This window comes from Stigmatopora nigra, chromosome 20 (genome assembly GCF_051989575.1).
Source record: "Stigmatopora nigra isolate UIUO_SnigA chromosome 20, RoL_Snig_1.1, whole genome shotgun sequence".
NCBI classification, from domain to species: domain Eukaryota; kingdom Metazoa; phylum Chordata; class Actinopteri; order Syngnathiformes; family Syngnathidae; genus Stigmatopora; species Stigmatopora nigra.
In genome coordinates, this window is record NC_135527.1 from 5,593,962 (window position 1) to 5,612,202 (window position 18,241).

The 18,241-nt window shown below is 42.2% G+C and overlaps 1 protein-coding gene, 4 long non-coding RNA genes and 1 pseudogene across 5 annotated transcripts; 2 read left to right on the top strand and 4 right to left on the bottom strand.

Annotated features, from left to right (window-relative positions):
* Positions 1 to 83: 83 nt before the first annotated feature.
* Positions 84 to 14,287, top strand: LOC144213679 (uncharacterized). Its single transcript, XR_013330069.1, has 3 exons — positions 84 to 357; positions 1,637 to 1,704; positions 13,930 to 14,287. It is a non-coding gene; the product is annotated as an uncharacterized LOC144213679 (long non-coding RNA).
* LOC144213782 (uncharacterized) lies at positions 3,312 to 4,071 on the top strand. The gene is made up of 2 exons (XM_077742424.1): positions 3,312 to 3,408; positions 3,742 to 4,071. Exons 1-2 carry the CDS (start codon positions 3,396 to 3,398, stop codon positions 4,065 to 4,067), a joined length of 339 nt encoding a protein of 112 aa, XP_077598550.1. The 5' UTR covers positions 3,312 to 3,395; the 3' UTR covers positions 4,068 to 4,071.
* Positions 4,138 to 4,447, bottom strand: LOC144213862 (uncharacterized). Its single transcript, XR_013330146.1, has 3 exons — positions 4,416 to 4,447; positions 4,325 to 4,354; positions 4,138 to 4,213 (listed from the first exon to the last, which is right to left on the bottom strand). It is a non-coding gene; the product is annotated as an uncharacterized LOC144213862 (long non-coding RNA).
* Positions 5,907 to 6,425, bottom strand: LOC144213673 (uncharacterized). Its single transcript, XR_013330064.1, has 2 exons — positions 6,277 to 6,425; positions 5,907 to 6,177 (listed from the first exon to the last, which is right to left on the bottom strand). It is a non-coding gene; the product is annotated as an uncharacterized LOC144213673 (long non-coding RNA).
* Positions 8,353 to 10,745, bottom strand: LOC144213927 (structure-specific endonuclease subunit MUS81-like; annotated as a pseudogene).
* Positions 14,288 to 17,394: 3,107 nt separating the features above from the next.
* Positions 17,395 to 17,935, bottom strand: LOC144213872 (uncharacterized). Its single transcript, XR_013330148.1, has 2 exons — positions 17,787 to 17,935; positions 17,395 to 17,676 (listed from the first exon to the last, which is right to left on the bottom strand). It is a non-coding gene; the product is annotated as an uncharacterized LOC144213872 (long non-coding RNA).
* Positions 17,936 to 18,241: the final 306 nt, after the last annotated feature.

An 18,241-nucleotide genomic window follows, 5' to 3' on the forward strand; every position in this document is an offset into this window, starting at 1 on the left:
TGCAAAAAGCTTTTTTTTGAAAGAAGAAGTCTTGAATGCGGAAGTTGTTTATGTAAATCAGGGCCGTGTTTACGCACGAGGGAATTTACGCATGCGTATTATCCTGGACTTTCCCCAAATTACGTCAGAGAGAAACCCAGGAAGTGGGAGTCGAATTCGTTGCGCTTTCTCTTGTTTGTAAACGTTTTTTTCGGCGTTTTATCGCATGATCTAAATGGGGGGGATTTACAGTAAATACAACCGAGTGACGTTTGATAGATTACACGAACAGTAGTCCGCAAGAAAGGAGTTTTTTTGAGTTTTTTGGGCTGATTTGGTGCACCTGGTGCGGGCTGGACAAGGAAAGTCACGAATAAGGTAAGAAATTCTGCAATTTTCTACTACAAGCGCCTCTCGATGAAGTATTCTATGAGTAAAAGGTGCACTTGTTTTCTGTTGAGCTTGCTCGTCATAACCCAAATCAGATCAAACATTTTGCCAACCTCCACAATGAATGAACCATGTCCCCAATCAATGACCACATGGCTGAAATATTGAGCTTTCTTTTTGAAGAAAGAATTTGTAGTTGTTAATGCTTTTAAAAGATCTAGCATGAGGACAATCCTGACTGAAAATAGTACATTGAACAATGTTGACATTTGATCAAATAGTCAGGTTTACTATTTTGAACAATAATTGTTTTGTGGGTGGGATGTATGCAAATTTCATGGGCATGCGCATTGGGGCCGAGGGCGTGTTTTGACACTTGGAGGGGAGTGTTGTTTTGTGGGTGGGATGTGTTCAGATTTTATGGGCATGCGCAGTGGAGGCGAGGGCGTGTTTTGACACTTGGAGGGGTGCGTTTGTGTGCGCGGGTGGGTGCGTCTGGCTCAAACTCCGCCCACCGACTCTTGGAAGGCTTGGAAGGCAAGGGGTTTGCCAGGGTTTGAGTCGACGTTTTGCCTCATTTCATGCCGAAGGGGCGTGACCAACATAAAAGTGCATGAAATGAAGCCAAACTGCTCGGATGAGAGTCCAAATGTCTTCCCAATACTCTTGGTAGTCACTTGCCATGCATTTCAAGCCTGAAAATTGAACATTTTAATCTGACAATATGATGAGGAGCTTCCTTAGCTCCACCCACTGGGTAACATTCTCCTCTTTTCTTGCCCTTCGAAGCTTAGATAAGTGATTGGGATGTGAAATGATGTGCCCTGTTGATCGATTAGGCTCCATATTGTCCATATTGACCCTTTTGTATACTTTTTCCAATTACTGTTAATATTTTGTGAGATTTTACTGTTGTGTTGATAGTCAGTTGGCTTGAGTAGACAGATTACATAGGTGCTCCATTGATTGTGACTAAGTGAAGGGTTTATTTCCTTAGAGCCTTGGCCCCCCAAAAACCCCCAATAGTACATGATACGTGTCCAAAGTTGCTCAAAATATGATATGCATCTTTTAACAATGTGCACATCATCTATTTGTGGTCAGTAGACTCCCATTTCAGGAAAAGTTTGCAAATGGCCAAGTTTATAGGGGCCTCAGAGGTCTCTCATTGGCAAAAAAAGTTTTTTTTCTAAATGTTTTGTGTTTAAAACATGTGATCTGAGTCAAATTGCATGAGTGCTAACAAAAAATGTCATTTTGTTTGCAGGAGCGGAGGCCCGGAAGATGGAGTTGCTTCCACGGCCATCAACCTGCGCGACACAAGTGCTAACAAAGGTAGGAAATGCTCCATTGAATGTATATTTGTATTGAAATTTGTTTTTTAGCATGCTCGTAATTGAATAGTTTGAATTAGAAATACATTTATTTGACCACTTGTGTAAAACAATAACTTATTTTGTATAGCTAATAATAATAATTTATGTTTAGCATATAAATGTAATTCTAGGTCTTACAGTTCAAGATGATCATGCTATTTTCAGGCATCATTGTATGTAAGGTTACATATAAATATCGCTAGGGTAATTTTGTGACTGCAATGTCATAAAAATGCTAGAATCGTCACTAACTGCTTTCGTTAAGTGCATTACAGTTCAAGATCCTAATGCTATTTTTGTGCTCTCATCATCTTATGTAAAGTTACATGTAAATATTGGTAGGCTTATTATTTGTTCATAATGCTAATACTAAATATTTGTTCATGATGCTAATGCTATTTTTGTGCTCATCATCTTATGTAAAGTTACATGTAAATATTGGTAGGCTTATTATTTGTTCGTGATGGTAATGCTATTTTCGCACCCGCATCATCTTATTTAAGGTTACTTATCATTATCAGTAGACGAATTATGTGTCTCTATTGCCTAATGAATGCTGGAATGGTCACTGACTGCTCTCGTTGTCGTCTTCTTGACAGGATCGGGGACGTTTTGGACGTACACGGCGCCTACGGATGGGCATGCGCTGCAGCCGATGGCTTTGGGACACTGGCGTGACCTGGCTGGGTATGTGACGTCTCCCGTTTCAGCTTGTGCAGTGGCATCTGATGCCGTCAGAATGTCAAAAAAGCCATTTTTTGCTAACAATACATTGTTGAAATGGAATCAGTCTTTTTCTTTTCTTGCTAAATGCATCCTTACTAAGTCAAAAATAGGGTTTTTCCTTCAAAAAGTGCCTTTTTGGGGCATAAAACGGCCACCAAAAAGAGCTCTCGGCAAAAGCGGCCTCAGAAAAGCAGAAACTCTTCCTGGCAACGAGACGTGTCACGACTCGGCCAACCAATCAGAGGCCTTAAAAATTAGATTTAGCCACCTCCCCTCTATTCAAATCTATGCAAATTTGGATTTAGCCCCGCCCTGGCCTCGCCCACCGGGACAGCCAATCACAGCCCGGCATTTGGCCGGACACGCCCCCTTTTCCCAAAAATCGGCGTTTTTTGGACCGAAACCCCGCCTCCCGCTACAAAGCCGTCCCCCCCGGCCTAAAGCCCACCCATTCTGAGAGAACCAATCAGATGGCAGTATTCACCTCCCCACTTCCTGATTCTAGACCAATCAGTGAATTGACGCCCCTTGCCAGAGAATCAATCAGGTGGCAGCTTTCACCTTCCACTTCCTGATTCTACACCAATCAATGTATGGACACTCGTCTCTCAGAGAACCAATCAACTGGCAGCAGTGAATTTTTACTTCCTTATTCTAAACCAATCATTGAACTTAATTTAATTTTTCCACCAATTCGTGGCTAGTCATTTGCATAGCCACACCCAAAAAAAAATTAAAAAAATAAAATAAAAATAATATTTAATAATAATAAAATAGTTTTAATAAAAAGTTAGAAGAAAGTAGTTTGCTTTTTGTTCAACTTTATTTGTTTTTCTTTCAGAGTTAAAGTCAAAAGGATGATGTCTTGAAGTTCTTCCTTCAACCAGTAGTAGGAGTCGGACCGCAACAGAGTGTGAAGACCTGATGACAAAAATAAGTAAGTTAAGTGCAAGTCAAGTGCAAACCAAGGAAGTTGAGTGCAAGCCAAGTGCAAACCAAGTAAGTAAAGTGCAAGTCTAGTGCAAACTAAGTAAGTAAAGCGCAAGTTGAGTGCAATAGGGCAAGTTAAAAACTGCAGTATGGCAAGTTAAAAAAGTGCAATAGAGCAAGAAGTGCATTCAGGTTAAAAAGGGCAGTAGGGAAGTGCAGTAGGGTAAGAAGTGGAGTAGAGTAAGTTAAAAGTGTAGACAAGCAAGTTAAGTGCATTTAAAGAAATGTGCAAACGGCGATAACACTTACCTTAAGAATGATGCAATGTCACTTGTACCAGACTTGAGCAGAAAGGCAGCAATTGTGGAAGAAGTGGTCTTCAGCTGTGGAAGAACTTCATCTGATGCGATGTCACATGTTCTTGAGCAGGAGGGCAGCATCTGTACTTCAACTGTGGATAAACTGGACGACCTCAACTGTGGAAGAACTTCATTGCAATCCAGACAATTGTCACGAAAGAGTTCACACGGAGGCAAAACATTTTGTCCTTTTATTTTATTTTTGGAAGACAGCATTGAAGATAATCAGCTCGTTGTCTCACAGGTGCAGGCAGCAGTCGGGGCGGGGTCAAGGCAGGTTTACAAAATGGCGTCTTCACTGGAATGAGTCTGCAAACAAGTGGGTGAGCATTTTATTCCGTCGTTTACCGTCTAAAATTGGTAATATTTACTCACCTTTGCAGTACAATCAAGCTTTAAAAAATCTACTTTAGTCACCTTGAGCTGCAGCGCCCTCCGGTGGACACGGGGAAACTAGCCAGGAAAAGAGAGTGGAAGGTAAAACAGTTCAGGAGCGTGGCGTTATAATACGTCAACGTTGGACAGTGTTCACGTTCACCATTTCGTGTCGCAGTGTGCACTAACCTAGTGGACGTCGTCGTGGATGAAATCCGACTGCAAGAATCAAAGACTGAAGTCAAAATCGGACATGGTAAGTCATCTCAGGCGTTCTTACCTCAAACTTTGTCACTCCACTTTCAGCTTCTGGAACAGATTAATTAATAGACAGATTTGCACGTGAATTAATTGTTTGCTCGTTTCACCTGTGCTTACCTGCAGGGTCGGACATCTTGGAAGTGACCTGCAAAAGAAAAGGAGAAAGAGTCAAACAGTACGGTTAACAGCCATTTTTCGTGCAAAGTGGACCATTTGGAAGAATACTTACCGACTGCAGCCTGAGAAGGAAGAAACAAGATCCATTAAGTATTTGAGCTTGATTTGGAATATTCATAGTACTTACCAACTGCAGCCTGTGGGAAGAAAGTAGACCATTAAGTATTTGAGAGGTTGATTTGGGATATTTAAAGTACTTACTTGCTTCTTTTTGCACATTTGTGAGCTGTTGAAACAGGAGAAATGTAAGTTAGTCTCAAATAAAAAAGTGAAAAGACTTGGGAATACTTACTTTGGCTTTCCAATGTGGAGCGACGCACAGCATACATTGAATGAAAAAGACCGACTGCGAAAACGCTTCCTCTTTAAATAGTTTTTCGGAAGTGACGTAAATGCGCAAAAAAATAAAAGTTTAAAAAATAATTTGAATGTGTCCTCCAAATTGAAAAGCGAATGGCCAGGACTCGTACCCGGGTGTCCCAAGGCTAAGTTTTATGCTCTACTCATGAGACTAATGAGCAGATGACGGAGAACAATCTCATTGTGTATATGTCCCATTCTTAGTCACTCACATTCGGTAGACTGTCAAAAAAAGGGTAAATACGACTTCCAATTTTTTAATTTGCACAGCGTTGGTAGTCTAATGGTCAAAGACACTGACTGCGATTACTTTGGTCTCGGGTACGATCCTCTCTCTTGTCTTTACCTCTCTAGCATTTAATTCGTAAATGCAGCTGAGAGTGGGAATCGAACCCGAGTCGCCTGCATCGCAGGTAATGACTTATGCCATTCGCCACCTTGGCTGGATTTCCGCCGAAATTTCTCCCGTAAAAGTCCTAAATAATACCCAAAACACTTAGCGCAATTCGATGCAAGCGAAGTCTATGAATGTACTACAGTGATGCACTGGTAACAAGGAATTGGTTGGAAAATAAATTGCAGAGTGTAATGCTTAAAAGTGTCACAAGATGGTAGCCGAACATGTCCAGTCAGGCACACTCATGGGACAATATGTGAGAGGTGTCCAGGTGTACTACATTAATGTATATACTAGGAAACAGCATACTTAGTTGGTTGGAAAAGCCATTGCAAAAAAAACCATTCCTTAAAACCGCCACAAGAGGGCAGAAAGTTAGAACATGTCTATTCAGGCACATTCAGGACAATATGTGAGTCCAGGTATCCTACATAAGTACGTAGTTGGTTGGAAAAGCCATTGCAAAGTGCAATGCCCAAAACCCGCCACAGGAGGGGATCAGGTCTAACATGTCTTGTGGAGAATAACATAGCATGTATTCATACATGCATACAGTCACAACACAAAATCAAGGGATTAGGAATTTTATGGTTTGTTACTTTATTGGAGAGGGCTCAAGATGAATATTGCACATCATTTATATGAGCAAGATGAGGCTGACGCTGGGGAGAACATTAAAAATAAAGTTCGACCAAATACACAAGTGCCTTGTCTGCTTTTGTCATGAAATAAACACAGAACAAAGTTGGTTGTCATGCATGGGATGGCAAGTGGAAGTCAGCCGTCTGCCTGCAGGAACAAGTCCAGTCTGCACCAAGACAGGAACAAGCATTAAAGCTGCACCTGGCTGTGAATACATGGATAAAGAACAATGACATGAGAACGACCGAACGAACAGTTGACGCATTAACAATGACGCTAATATGAAGCGGATGAGTCCACTCACCTCATCTGGCCATGATTCTGACACGCTTAACAGTCGCACCTTCGTATCTTGTTTCTATTGACCGCATAGTACGCTTAAAAAGACTACATTTACCTAAAATTATGCGTAGAAGGATTGTTTTGATCGGCTGCGGGTTACCACGACTTCCGCATTGGAGGATCTTCTTCTTTCAATAAGAGCGCTTTGCAAACAACCGTTGTGACTACGCTGCCCTCGTGTGGACCGGGGGTGTAATGACAGCACCTCTGTTGGTGTCCAAGTGGAGGCCCGGGGGCCAAATCTGGCCCACCACATCATTTTGTGAGGTCCGAGAAAGTAAACCATGAGGATATTTTAAACAGGACAATGCACCTCCATTGGTGTCCAAGTGGAGGCCCGGGGGCCAAATGTGGCCCGCCGCATCATTTTGTGCGGTCCGAGAAAGTAAACCATCAGGATATTTTAAAAGGCACCTCTATAGGTGTCAAAGTGGAGGCCCGGGGGCCAAATGTGGCCCGCCGCATCATTTTGTGCGGTCCGAGAAAGATGTTTTTTTTAAACAGCACAATGCACCTCCATTGGTGTCCAAGTGGAGGCCCGGGGGCCAAATCTGGCCCGCCGCATCATTTTGTGCGGTCCGAGAAATTAAACCATGAGGATATTTTAAAAGGCACGATCCACCTCTATTGGTGTCAAAGTGGAGGCCCGGGGGCCAAATGTGGCCCGCAGCATCATTTTGTGCGGTCCGAGAAAGATGTTTTTTTAAACAGCACAATGCACCTCTATTGGTGTCAAAGTGGAGGTCCGGGGGCCAAATCTGGCCCGCTGCATCATTTTGTGCAGTCCGAGAACGTAAACCATGAGGATATTTTAAAAGGCACAATGCACCTCTATTGGTGTCAAAGTGGAGGCCCGGGGGCCAAATGTGGCCCGCCGCATCATTTTGTGCGGTCCGTGAAAGTAAACCATGAGGATATTTTAAACAGCACAATGCACCTCTATTGGTGTCAAAGTGGAGGTCCGGGGGCCAAATGTGGCCCGCCGCATCATTTTGTGCGGTCCGAGAAAGTAAACCATGAGGATATTTTAAAAGGTACAATACACCTCTATAGGTGTCAAAGTGGAGGCCCGGGGGCCAAATGTTGCCCGCTGCATCATTTTGTGCGGTCCGAGGACGTAAACCATGAGGATATTTTAAAAGGCACAATGCACCTCTATTGGTGTCCAAGTGGAGGTCCGGGGGCCAAATCTGGCCCGCCGCATCATTTTGTGCGGTCCGAGAAAGTAAACATGAGGATATTTTGAAAGGCACAAGGTACCTCTATTGTTGTCAAAGTGGAGGCCCGGGGGCCAAATCTGGCCCGCCGCATCATTTTGTGCGGTCCGAGAAAGTAAACCATGAGGATATTTTAAAAGGCACGATGCACCTCTATTGGTGTCAAAGTGGAGGCCCGGGGGCCAAATGTGGCCCGCCGCATCATTTTGTGCGGTCCGAGAAAGTAAACCATGAGGATATTTTAAAAGGCACAATGCACCTCTATTGTTGTCAAAGTGGAGGCCCGGGGGCCAAATCTGGCCCGCCGCATCATTTTGTGCGGTCCGAGAAACTAAACCATGAGGATATTTTAAAAGGTACAATACACCTCTATAGGTGTCAAAGTGGAGGCCCGGGGGCCAAATGTGGCCCGCCACATCATTTTGTGCGGTCCGAGAAAGATGTTTTTTTAAACAGCACAATGCAACTCTATTGGTGTCAAAGTAGAGGTCCGGGGGCCAAATCTGGCCCGCCGCATCATTTTGTGCGGTCCGAGAAAGTAAACCATGATTATTTTCTCGGACCGCACAAAATGACGTGGCGGGCCAGATTTCATCCACAGGTGTAAATGTGGCGGCCCTGGGGCCAAATCTGGCCTGCTGCATTTTTTTGTGCACACAATAAAATATTACAACGGGAAAACATCTGTATATTTATTGTAACTCACCACTTACACTCACAATGTAAAAAAATATTTCTACTTATTGAACAAATGTTATGATAGGTCGGATTAGAATGCGCCAGTGATTACAGGAATACCCACTCGGTACATTTTGGCGAGTTGTTTGGTCATGTTAGCGAGGTAAGCGGCCGTCCACCACCTGCGTGCCGACGACGGCCTGCCGCAGGGTCGATTCTGGGAGGCTCAGGTGGGACGCCATTTTTCCTTGTCCACCAGGTAGATGGGACGGCGCAGGCCGCATCTTTTTAGGCGAAACTATAACAAGAAAATGAGGTATTTAAGTATTTGGACATTTTTTCTACTACTTCCCGCTGATCTTCTGCTCCCTGAAGCGTCCGTCAATGATGCTGCCGCAAAGGTCATCCATCCGTTTCCTCTCCACGACATAATCGAGTACCAGTTCCCTGGTTCGAGTCCCACCTGAAGCGGGGGCGCCACCCAAAGGAAGTCGCCGACGTTGAGCTTCCGGACATCAAACTGGACGCGGTTTTTCGTCAGCTCGCGGACCAGTTCTTGCTTGCAATGGCCGCCGCTGCCTCTGCGGGTGCACGGGTGTGTAAAAAAAACAACAACAGGTAACCGTCCCTCGGCCTACCCTGTCGTCTCGATCACGTCCACACAGAGGACGATGTCGAAGGTCCCGGCGAGGAGGCGCCCTTCGCACGACTCGAGACGACCAGCGAGGGATTCATGCGAGGGCGTCGTCGAATTTTCCGGTTCTTCTTCGCTTTAATTGTCTTCGTCGCTACCGGTGAGGTCAACAACCCTCGGGTTGGCCTCCTCTTCCTCTGAAAGTACCTCGGACCCCCGCTCCGCGGAATCCAGGTGCCGCGCCACAGCCACGCTTTCTTCAGTTAAAGAGTAGCTTGAAAAACAGAGATGGGAATGTAGTTCTGATAAGTTTTAATTTGATTTATTTATTAAAGACAGCACTTATTAAGGCAGTGCCTCTCAAATAGTGGGGCGCGCCCCCCTGGGGGGCGTGTGTAACCCTGGGGAACAGGATTTTATTTGGCCGTACTAGTATAAAGTGTAATTGCGCATCCATTACAGTAGATGGCAGTGGCGCTCTCATTTATTTTTTATTTCAGGCATTGATGCACTTAAAATCTTTTCTGTTGCAGACTTAAAACAAGATTTAATAAAGTTATTCTTTGTAAGTTTGACTATATTTCTTTCTTTTTTCCCCTTTTCTTTAATGTTAATAAGGATAAAATGTTGTACTTATAACAATTTTATAAAATGATTTTATTTATAGTCACGGTGGGAAGTGGGGGGGGGGGCGAATAGTTTTCTTCTTGCTAGGGGGGGGGGGGGGTAACAGAAAATAATTGAGAAGCACTGAGTTAAAGAGTAGCTTGAAAAACAGAGATGGGAATGTAGTTCTGATAAGTTTTAATTTGATTTATTTATTAAAGACAGCACTTATTAAGGACCCTATTTATATTCATGTATACCTGGGACCAACGTACGTAGAACATTATAGTTTGTGGTCTGGGACCAACGTAGGTAGAACAAAAATAGAGTCAGGGACTCCACTAAGAGACAAAGTTTGGGACTTATCTGATCTTGGTGTGTTCAGAAATATTGGGCGAATCATGAAGTACTGAGATGAATTTGGTCAATTGAGAATATAATTGTTGTTTAAACGATTAAGTTTGTGATTAATATGGGTCGGTGTTGGGTTTATTCTGTATTACTATTATAAATATAGTTGTATTAGGTCATTTCTTTGTTAAATCATTCTCTTATTATTCTCAGTGTTGCGAGGTCACCAATAACCGCCAAGTCATCTTTAACCTGGACTGCCTGTTCCAGGATGTTTATACAAAAAATCCACCCAATCAGAGTCTTCGAGATTCGGTGGTCCCTTTTGTAACGAGGCCAGGGCTATTCGGCCAATAAAAATAATGTTGCTTCTGTTATTGACAACATAGTGACGCACTTCGGGTTTTTCTTTATGTAATTGTTATATGATTCTTAGGTCAAGGGAAGGCATAATTGTTCTAATCCAAATGTTGTTTGGTCTAGTCTCCTGCCTTGTTATTGGTAAAATACTTTGATTGTTATTGTAGTTCCAGATGTTGTTTTCACTCATACGTGATGAAATGATCAACAACTCTGTAAATTGTTTTGATTCATGGCAATAAGAGTCGTACGAAAATGTCTATTCGAGGAGACGTTCTGAAGTTGTAGGAGAAACTCTGGCTTGCTGAATCTCCCCTCTGAGGTTTTATCCGTGATCCATTCTATTTAATTAAATGTCAATAATTGAATAAGATGTCTGCCTGCAGTGATTGATAATTACGAACGAAGGTAATTATTAATGAACCTAACAGACGTGTTCACCTTTTGGTATGTGTACTGGATCTTCAGTCCTTTTTCCCTGGCTTCGTCCCGGAGTTCAGTCAACCATTTGAGGAATAACGGATTGGGGCAGGCAGGCAGGGCACGTTTGCGGCCCATAAGGACTGGCTCGGATGCAGACATGTTGCTGTTGATAAAAAGAAAATGGGGGTCAAAATAGTTTATTAACGTTTATAAGGCAGCCATTTTACCTCCAAATTGGGGTCACAAAATGTCCACGTATTTCGATAGCAAGTCTTTTTTTGTTTGTTTTTAATCACACAAGAGTACCTTACCTGTTAAGAAAGGACATTTTCGAGCAATTATAAGTATTTATTATATGTTGTTTTTAACCGTAAGAGTTAATTCAAAATAGTATGACGTCACCAGCGACATACGCAGGTGTAATTACGGGCTAATCAGTGATTTTTTCGGTGATATTTTTTTATTCATTCTAGTTTACCTTTTGCTGTACTAAAACCACTAGGAGATATGTAGTAAGTTTTCAAAAGGGAAATATTTGGGTTTTGTACTTGTTAGAACCTTATATTAGGAAAAGAATATCGTTTTATTGAAGTTTTCATTGTTGGCAGTTACGATTAGAGCCTTCGGTCGAACTTTATTATTATTATACTTTATTTATTACTCTATCTTAATTCTAAGAAACTTACATAAACTTAAACAATAAACCTAAAATTAAAACATTTTTTCCATTTCGGCAAAGGTTTAAAATAACTTACCTTTTTGTACGTTGGGAATATACTTCAAAAGAAATTCTGTAGTCGGAAATGTCGTCATGATAGCGAAGAAGAAGTCAGTACTTCGACACTGTGTAGACTGTAGAACAATAGATTGCCGTCTGGCGGCCAATTAATGAACAGCAGTGAGTTTTTAGCGATACATACTGGACCTACCGTTTTCTTTTTGGAATTCTATTCAATAACATGATAATGGAAAGGAGTTTAATGTTTTTTTTTCAATTAAATTAGCTTTTGGCGCTTCTTTTTAGCATGATATGGCATTTGCGCATGCACGTTAAACTGGGCTTCCACCGAAATTACGTCAGAGGAAAATCCAGGTTGATACTGGCGAGCAGGAAGTGGAAAAGGAAGCGGAACAAGGAAGCGAGAGACGAATTGTTTAACGTGCTTTCTTTTGTTTGTTTACTGTTTTTCGACGTTTTAAAGCATGATCTAAATGGGGAATTTACAGTAAAAAACAACCGAGTCGCGTTTGATGATTTACACGAAGAGAAGTCTGCAAGAAGACAGTTTTTTGGGGGGTTTTCGGCTGATTTTTTGCACTCGATGCAGGCTGCACAACGAAAGTCACGAATAAGGTAAGACATGTTGCAATTTTCTAATACAAGCGTCTCTTGATGAATAGTTCTATTAGTAAAACGTACACTTCTTTTCCGTTCAGCTTGGGTTAGAGTCATATCCCAGATCTAATCGAAACATTTTGCCAACCTCCACAATTTAATGAACCATTTCCCCTATCAATGACAACATGGCTCAAATATTGACCTTTCATTTTGAAGAAATAATTTGTAGTTGTTCATGCTTTTAAAAGATCTAGAATGAGGACAAGCCTGACTGAAAATAATACATAGAACAATGTTGACATTTGATAAAATTGTCAGATTAACTATTTTTAACAATAATTGTATTGTGGGTGGGATGTATGCAAATTTCATGGGCATGCGCATTGGGGCTGAGGGCGTGTTTTGACACTTGGAGGGGAGTGTTGTTTTGTGGGTGGGGTGTGTGCAGATTTCATGAGCATGCGCAGTGGGGCCGAGGGCGTGTTTTGACACTTGGAGGGGTGCGTTTGTGTGCGTGGGTGGGTGCGTCTGGCTCAAACTCCGCCCACCGGCTCTTGGAAGGCTTGGAAGGCAAGGGGTTTGCCAGGGTTTGAGTCGACGTTTTGCCTCATTTCATGCCGAAGGGGCGTGACCAACATAAAAGTGCATTAAATGAAGCCAAACTGCTCGGATCTGAGTTCAAAAGTCTTCCCAATACTCTTGGTAGTCACTTGCCATGCATTTCAAGCCTGAAAATTGGAAATTCTAATCTGACAATATGATGAGGAGCTTCCTTAACTCCACCCACTGGGTAACATTCTCCTCTTTTCTTGCCCTTCGAAGCTTAGATAAGTTATTGGGATGTAAAATGATGTGCCGTGTTGATCGATTTGGCTCCATATTGCCCATATTGACCCTTTTGTATAGTTTTTACAATTACTGTTAATATTTTGTGAGATTTTACTGTTGTGTTCATAGTCAGTTGGCTTGAGAAGACAGATTTCATAGGCGCTTCAATGACTGTGACTAAGTGGAGGGGTTATTTCCTTAGACCCTTGGCCCCCAAAACCCCTAATAGTATCTGATACGTGTTTAGAGTTGCTCAAAATATGATGTGCATCTTTTAACAATGTGCACATCATGTATTTGTGGTCAGTAGAGTCCCATTTCAGGCAAATTGTGCAAACGGCCAAGTTTATAGGGGCCTCAGTGGTCTCTCATTGGCAAAAAAATGTGTTTTTTCTAAATGTTTTGTGTTTAAAACGTGATCTGAGTCAAATTGCATTAGTGCTAACAAAAAAAATGTCTTTTTGTTTACAGGAGCGGAGGCCCGGAAGATGGAGTTGCTTCCACGTCCATCAACCTGCGTGACACAAGTGCAGACAAGGGTAGGAAATGCTTCATTCTATGTACATTTGTAATGAAAAAGATGTTTTAAAGTTTTATTTGTCATACTAGTAATTGAATAGCTTGAATTAGAATCACATTTATTTGACCTCCTGTGTAAAGCAAGAACGTCTTTTGTAGAGCTAAAAATAATAATGTAAGTTTAGCCTATAAATGTAATTCTAGGTCTTACAGTTCAAGATGATCATGCTATTTTCAGGCATCATTGTATGTAAGGTTACACATAAATATTGCTAGGCTGATTTTGTGACTGAAATGTCATATAAATGCTAGAATCGTCACTGACTACTCTTGTTAAGTGCATTACAGTATAAGATGCTAATGGTATTTTCGCGCTTGCATCATCTTATGTATAGTTACATGGAAATATCGGTAGGCTAATTATTTGTTCATGATGCGGATGCTAATTATTTGTTCATCATGGTAATATTGCGCTTGCATCATTTTATGTATAGTTACATGTAAATATTGGTAGGCTAATGATTTGTTCATGGTGCTAATGGTACTCGCATCATCTTATGTAAGGTTACTTATCATTATCAGTAGACTAATTATGTGTCTCTATTGTCGTATGAATGCTGGAATGGTCACTGATTGCTCTCGTTGTCGTCTTCTTGACAGGATCGGGGACGTTTTGAACGTATACGGTGCCGCCGGACGGGCCTGCGCTGCAGCCGATGGCTTTTGGACACTGGCGTGAGCTGGCTGGGTATGTGACGTCTCCCGTTTCAGCTTGTGCAGTGGCATCTGATGCCGTCAGAATGTCAAAAAAGCCATTTTTTGCTGACAATACATTGTTGAAATTGAATCAGTCTTTGTCTTTTATTGCTAAATGCACCCTTACTAAGTCAAAAATAGGGTTTTTTCCTTCAAAAAGTGCCTTTTTGGGGCATAAAAGGGCCACCAAAAAGAGCTCTCTGGAAAAGCGGCCTCAGAAAAGCCGAAAATCTTCCTGGCAACGAGACGTGTCACAACTCGGCCAACCAATCAGAGGCCTTACAAATTGGATATAGCCACCTCCCCTCTATGCAAATCTATGCAAATTTGGATTTAGCCCCGCCCTGGCCTCGCCCACCGGGACAACCAATCACAGCCCGGCATTTGGCCGGACACGCCCCCTTTTCCCAAAAAACTGCGTTTTTTGGACCGAAACCCCGCCTCCCGCTACAAAGCCGGCCCCCCCTGACTAAAGCCCACCCATTCCGAGAGAACCAATCAGATGGCAGTATTCACCTCCCCACTTCCTGATTCTACACCAATCAGTGAATAGACGCCTCTTCCCAGAGAACCAATCAGGTGGCAGCATTCACCTTCCACTTCCTGATTCTACACTAATCAGAGAATGGACACTCACTTTTCAGAGAACCAATCAGGTGGCAGCAGTTTATTTCCACTTCCTTATTCTAAACCAATCAGTGAATTTATATTAATATATCCACCACTCCCTGGCTAGTCATTTGCATAGCCACACCCAAAAAAATAAAAAAAAAAATATATAAAATAATCTTAATAAAATAGTAATAATAAAAAGTTAGAAGAAAGAAGTTTGTTTTTTGTTCAACTTTATGTTTTTCTTTCAGAGTAAAAGTCCAAAGTTTGATGTCTTGAAGTTCTTCCTTCAACCAGTGGTAGGAGTCAGATCGCAACAGAGTGTGGAGACCTAAAGACAAAAATAAGTAAGTTAAGTGCAAGTCAAGTGCAAATCAAGTAAATTAAGTGCTAGTCCAGTGCAGACAAGTAAGTAAACTGCAAGTTGAGTGCAGTAGAGTAAGTTAAAAAAGTGCAGTAGGGCAAGTTAAAAAAAAAGTGCAGTAGCGTAAGATAAAAAAGTGCAGTAGGGCAAGAAGTGCAGACAAGCAAGTTAAGTGCTTACAAAGAAACGTGCAAACGGCGATTAGACTTACCTTAAAATGATGTGATGTCACTTGTACTTGACTTGAGCAGAAAGGCAGCAACTGTGGAAGAAGTGGTCTTCAGCTGTGGAAGAACTTCATTTCATGAGATGTCACATGTTCTTGAGCAGGAGGGGAGCATCTGGACTTCAACTGGACAACTGTGGAAGAACTACATTGCAATCTAGACAATTGTCACGAAGGAGTTCACACGGAGGCAAAACAGTTTGTCTTTTTATTTTATTTCTGGAATACAGCATTGAAGATAATCAGCTAGTTGTCTCACAGGTGGTGCAGCAGTTGGGGCGGGTCAAGGCAGGTTTCCAAAATGGCGTCTTCACTGGAATGAGTCTGCAAACAAGAAAGAGAGTGAGCATTTAGTTCAGTCGTGTTTACCGTCTAAATGGTGCACATTTACTCACCTTTGCAGTACAATCAAGCCCAAAGTTTGCTAATTCAGTCAGCTTGAGCTGCAGCGCCCTCCGGTGGACATGAGGAAACTAGTCAGCAAAAGAGAGTGGAAGGTAAAACAGTTCAGAAGCGTGGCGTACAAAGACGTCAAAGTTGGACAGTGTTCACGTCCACCATTTTGTGTTGCAGTGTGCACTAACCTAGTGGACGTCGTCGTGGATGAAATCCGACTGCAAGAATCAAAGACTGAAGTCAAAATCGGACATGGTAAGTCATCTGGACGTTCTTACCTCAAACTCTGTCACTACTTTCAGCTTCTGGAACAGATTAATTAATAGACAGATTTGCACGTGAATCAATTGTTTGCTCGTTTCACCTGTGCTTACCTGTAGGGTCGGACATCTTGGAAGTGGTCTGCAAAAGAAGAGAAAGAGTGAAACAGTATGGTTAACAGCCATTTTTCGTGCAAAGTGGATCATATGGCAGAATACATACCGACTGCAGCCTGTGAAGGAAGAAACAAGATCCATTAAGTATTTTTGAGCTTGATTTGGAATATTCAAAGTACTTACCAACTGCAGCCTGTGAAGGAAGAAATGGACCATTAAGTATTTTCAAGGTTGATTTGGAATATTTGAAGTACTTACTTGCTTCTTTTTGCACATTTTTGACCTGTTGAAACAAGAGAAATGTAAGTTAGTCTCAAATAAAAAAAAGTGAAAGGACTTGGGAATACTTACTTTGGCTTTCCAGTGTGGAGCGACGCGCAGCATTCATTAATTGAAAAAGACCGCCTGCGAAAACGCTTCCTCTTTAAATAGTTTTTCGGAAGTGACGTATTTGCGCAAAAAAAATAAAAGTTTAAAAAATAATTTAAATATGTCCTCCAAATTGAAAAGCGCACGGCCGGGACTCGCACCCGGGTCTCCCGAGTCAAAGTCTCATGCTCTACTCATGAGACTAATAAGCGATGACCGAGAACATTCTCATAGTGTATATGTCCCATTTTTAGTCACTCACACTCGGTAGACTGTCAAAAAAAAGGGTAAATATGACTTCCAATTTTTGAATTTGCAAAGCGTTGGTGGTCTAATGGTTAAAGACACCATTTGCGAACACTTTGGACTCGGGTTCGATCCTCACTCTTTCCTTTACCACTCTGGCATTTAATTCGTAGATGCAGTTGAGAGTGGGAATCGTACCCGGGTCGCCTGCATCGCAGGCAATGACTTATGCCATTCGCCACCTTGGCTGGATTTCCGCCGAAATTTCTCCCGTAGAAGTCCTAAATAATACCCAAAACACTTAGCGCAATTCGATGCAAGCGAAGTCTATGAATGTACTTGTAACAAGGAGTTGGTTGGAAAAGAAATTGCAGAGTGTAATGCATAAAACTGCCACGAGATGTCAGCAAAACACCACATGTCCATTCAGGCACACTCATAAGACAATATGTGAGAGGAGTCCAAGTATACTACATTAATGTATACTAGGAAACAGCATACGTACTTGGTTGGTTGGAAAAGTCATTGCAAATTGCAATGCCTGAAACCGCCACAAGGGGGCAGAAAGTTAGAACATGTCTATTCAGGCACATTCAGGACAATATGTGAGTCCAGGTATTCTACATAAGTACGGAGTTGTTTGGAAAAGACATTGCAAAGTGCAATGCCCAAAAACCGCCACAGGAGGGCATCAGGTTTAACATGTCTTGTGGAGAATAAAATAGCATGTCTGCATACATGCATACAGTCACAACACAAAATCAAGGAATTAAGAAATGTTATGGTTTGTTACTTTATTGGAGAGGGCTCAAGATGAATATTGCACATCATTTATATCAGTAAGATGAGGCTGACGCTGGGGAACACAAAGTAAAGTAAAGTTACATAAAGTACATAAAGTTCGACCAAATACACAAGTGCCTAGTCTGTCTGCTTTTGTCATGAAATAAACTCAAAACAAAGTTGGTGGTCATAGCATGGCAAGTGGAAATCAGCCGTCTGCCGGTAGGAACAAGTCCAGTCTGCACCAAGAAGGGAACAAGCATTAAAGCTGCACCTGGCTGTGAATAAATGGATAAAAGTACAATGATATGAGAACGCGTTCGATCGACCGAACGAACAGTTGACGCATTAACAATGGCGATAATATGAAGCGGATGAGTCCACTCACCTCATCTGGCCATGATTCTGACACGCTAATAGTCGTACCTTCGAATCTTGTTTCTATTGATCGCATAGTACGCTTAAAAAGACAACAGTTATCTAAAATTATGCTCAGGAGACGAATTGTTTTGATCGGCTGCTGGTTTCCACGACTTCCGCATCGGAGGCTCTTCTTCTTTACATAAGAGCGCTTTGCAAACAGCCGTTGGGACTACGATGCCCTCGTGTGGACCGGAGATGTAATGACGGCAATGTTTCTCATTAACGACCATGAATCGACTTTCTGTCTTAGGATGTTTTTTAAACAGGACAATGCACCTCTATTGGTGTCAAAGTGGAGGCCCGGGGGCCAAATCTGGCCCGCCGCATCATTTTGTGCGGTCCGAGAAAGTTAACCATGAGGATATTTTAAAAGGCACAAGTACCACTATTGGTGTCAAAGTGGAGGCCCGGGGGCCAAAT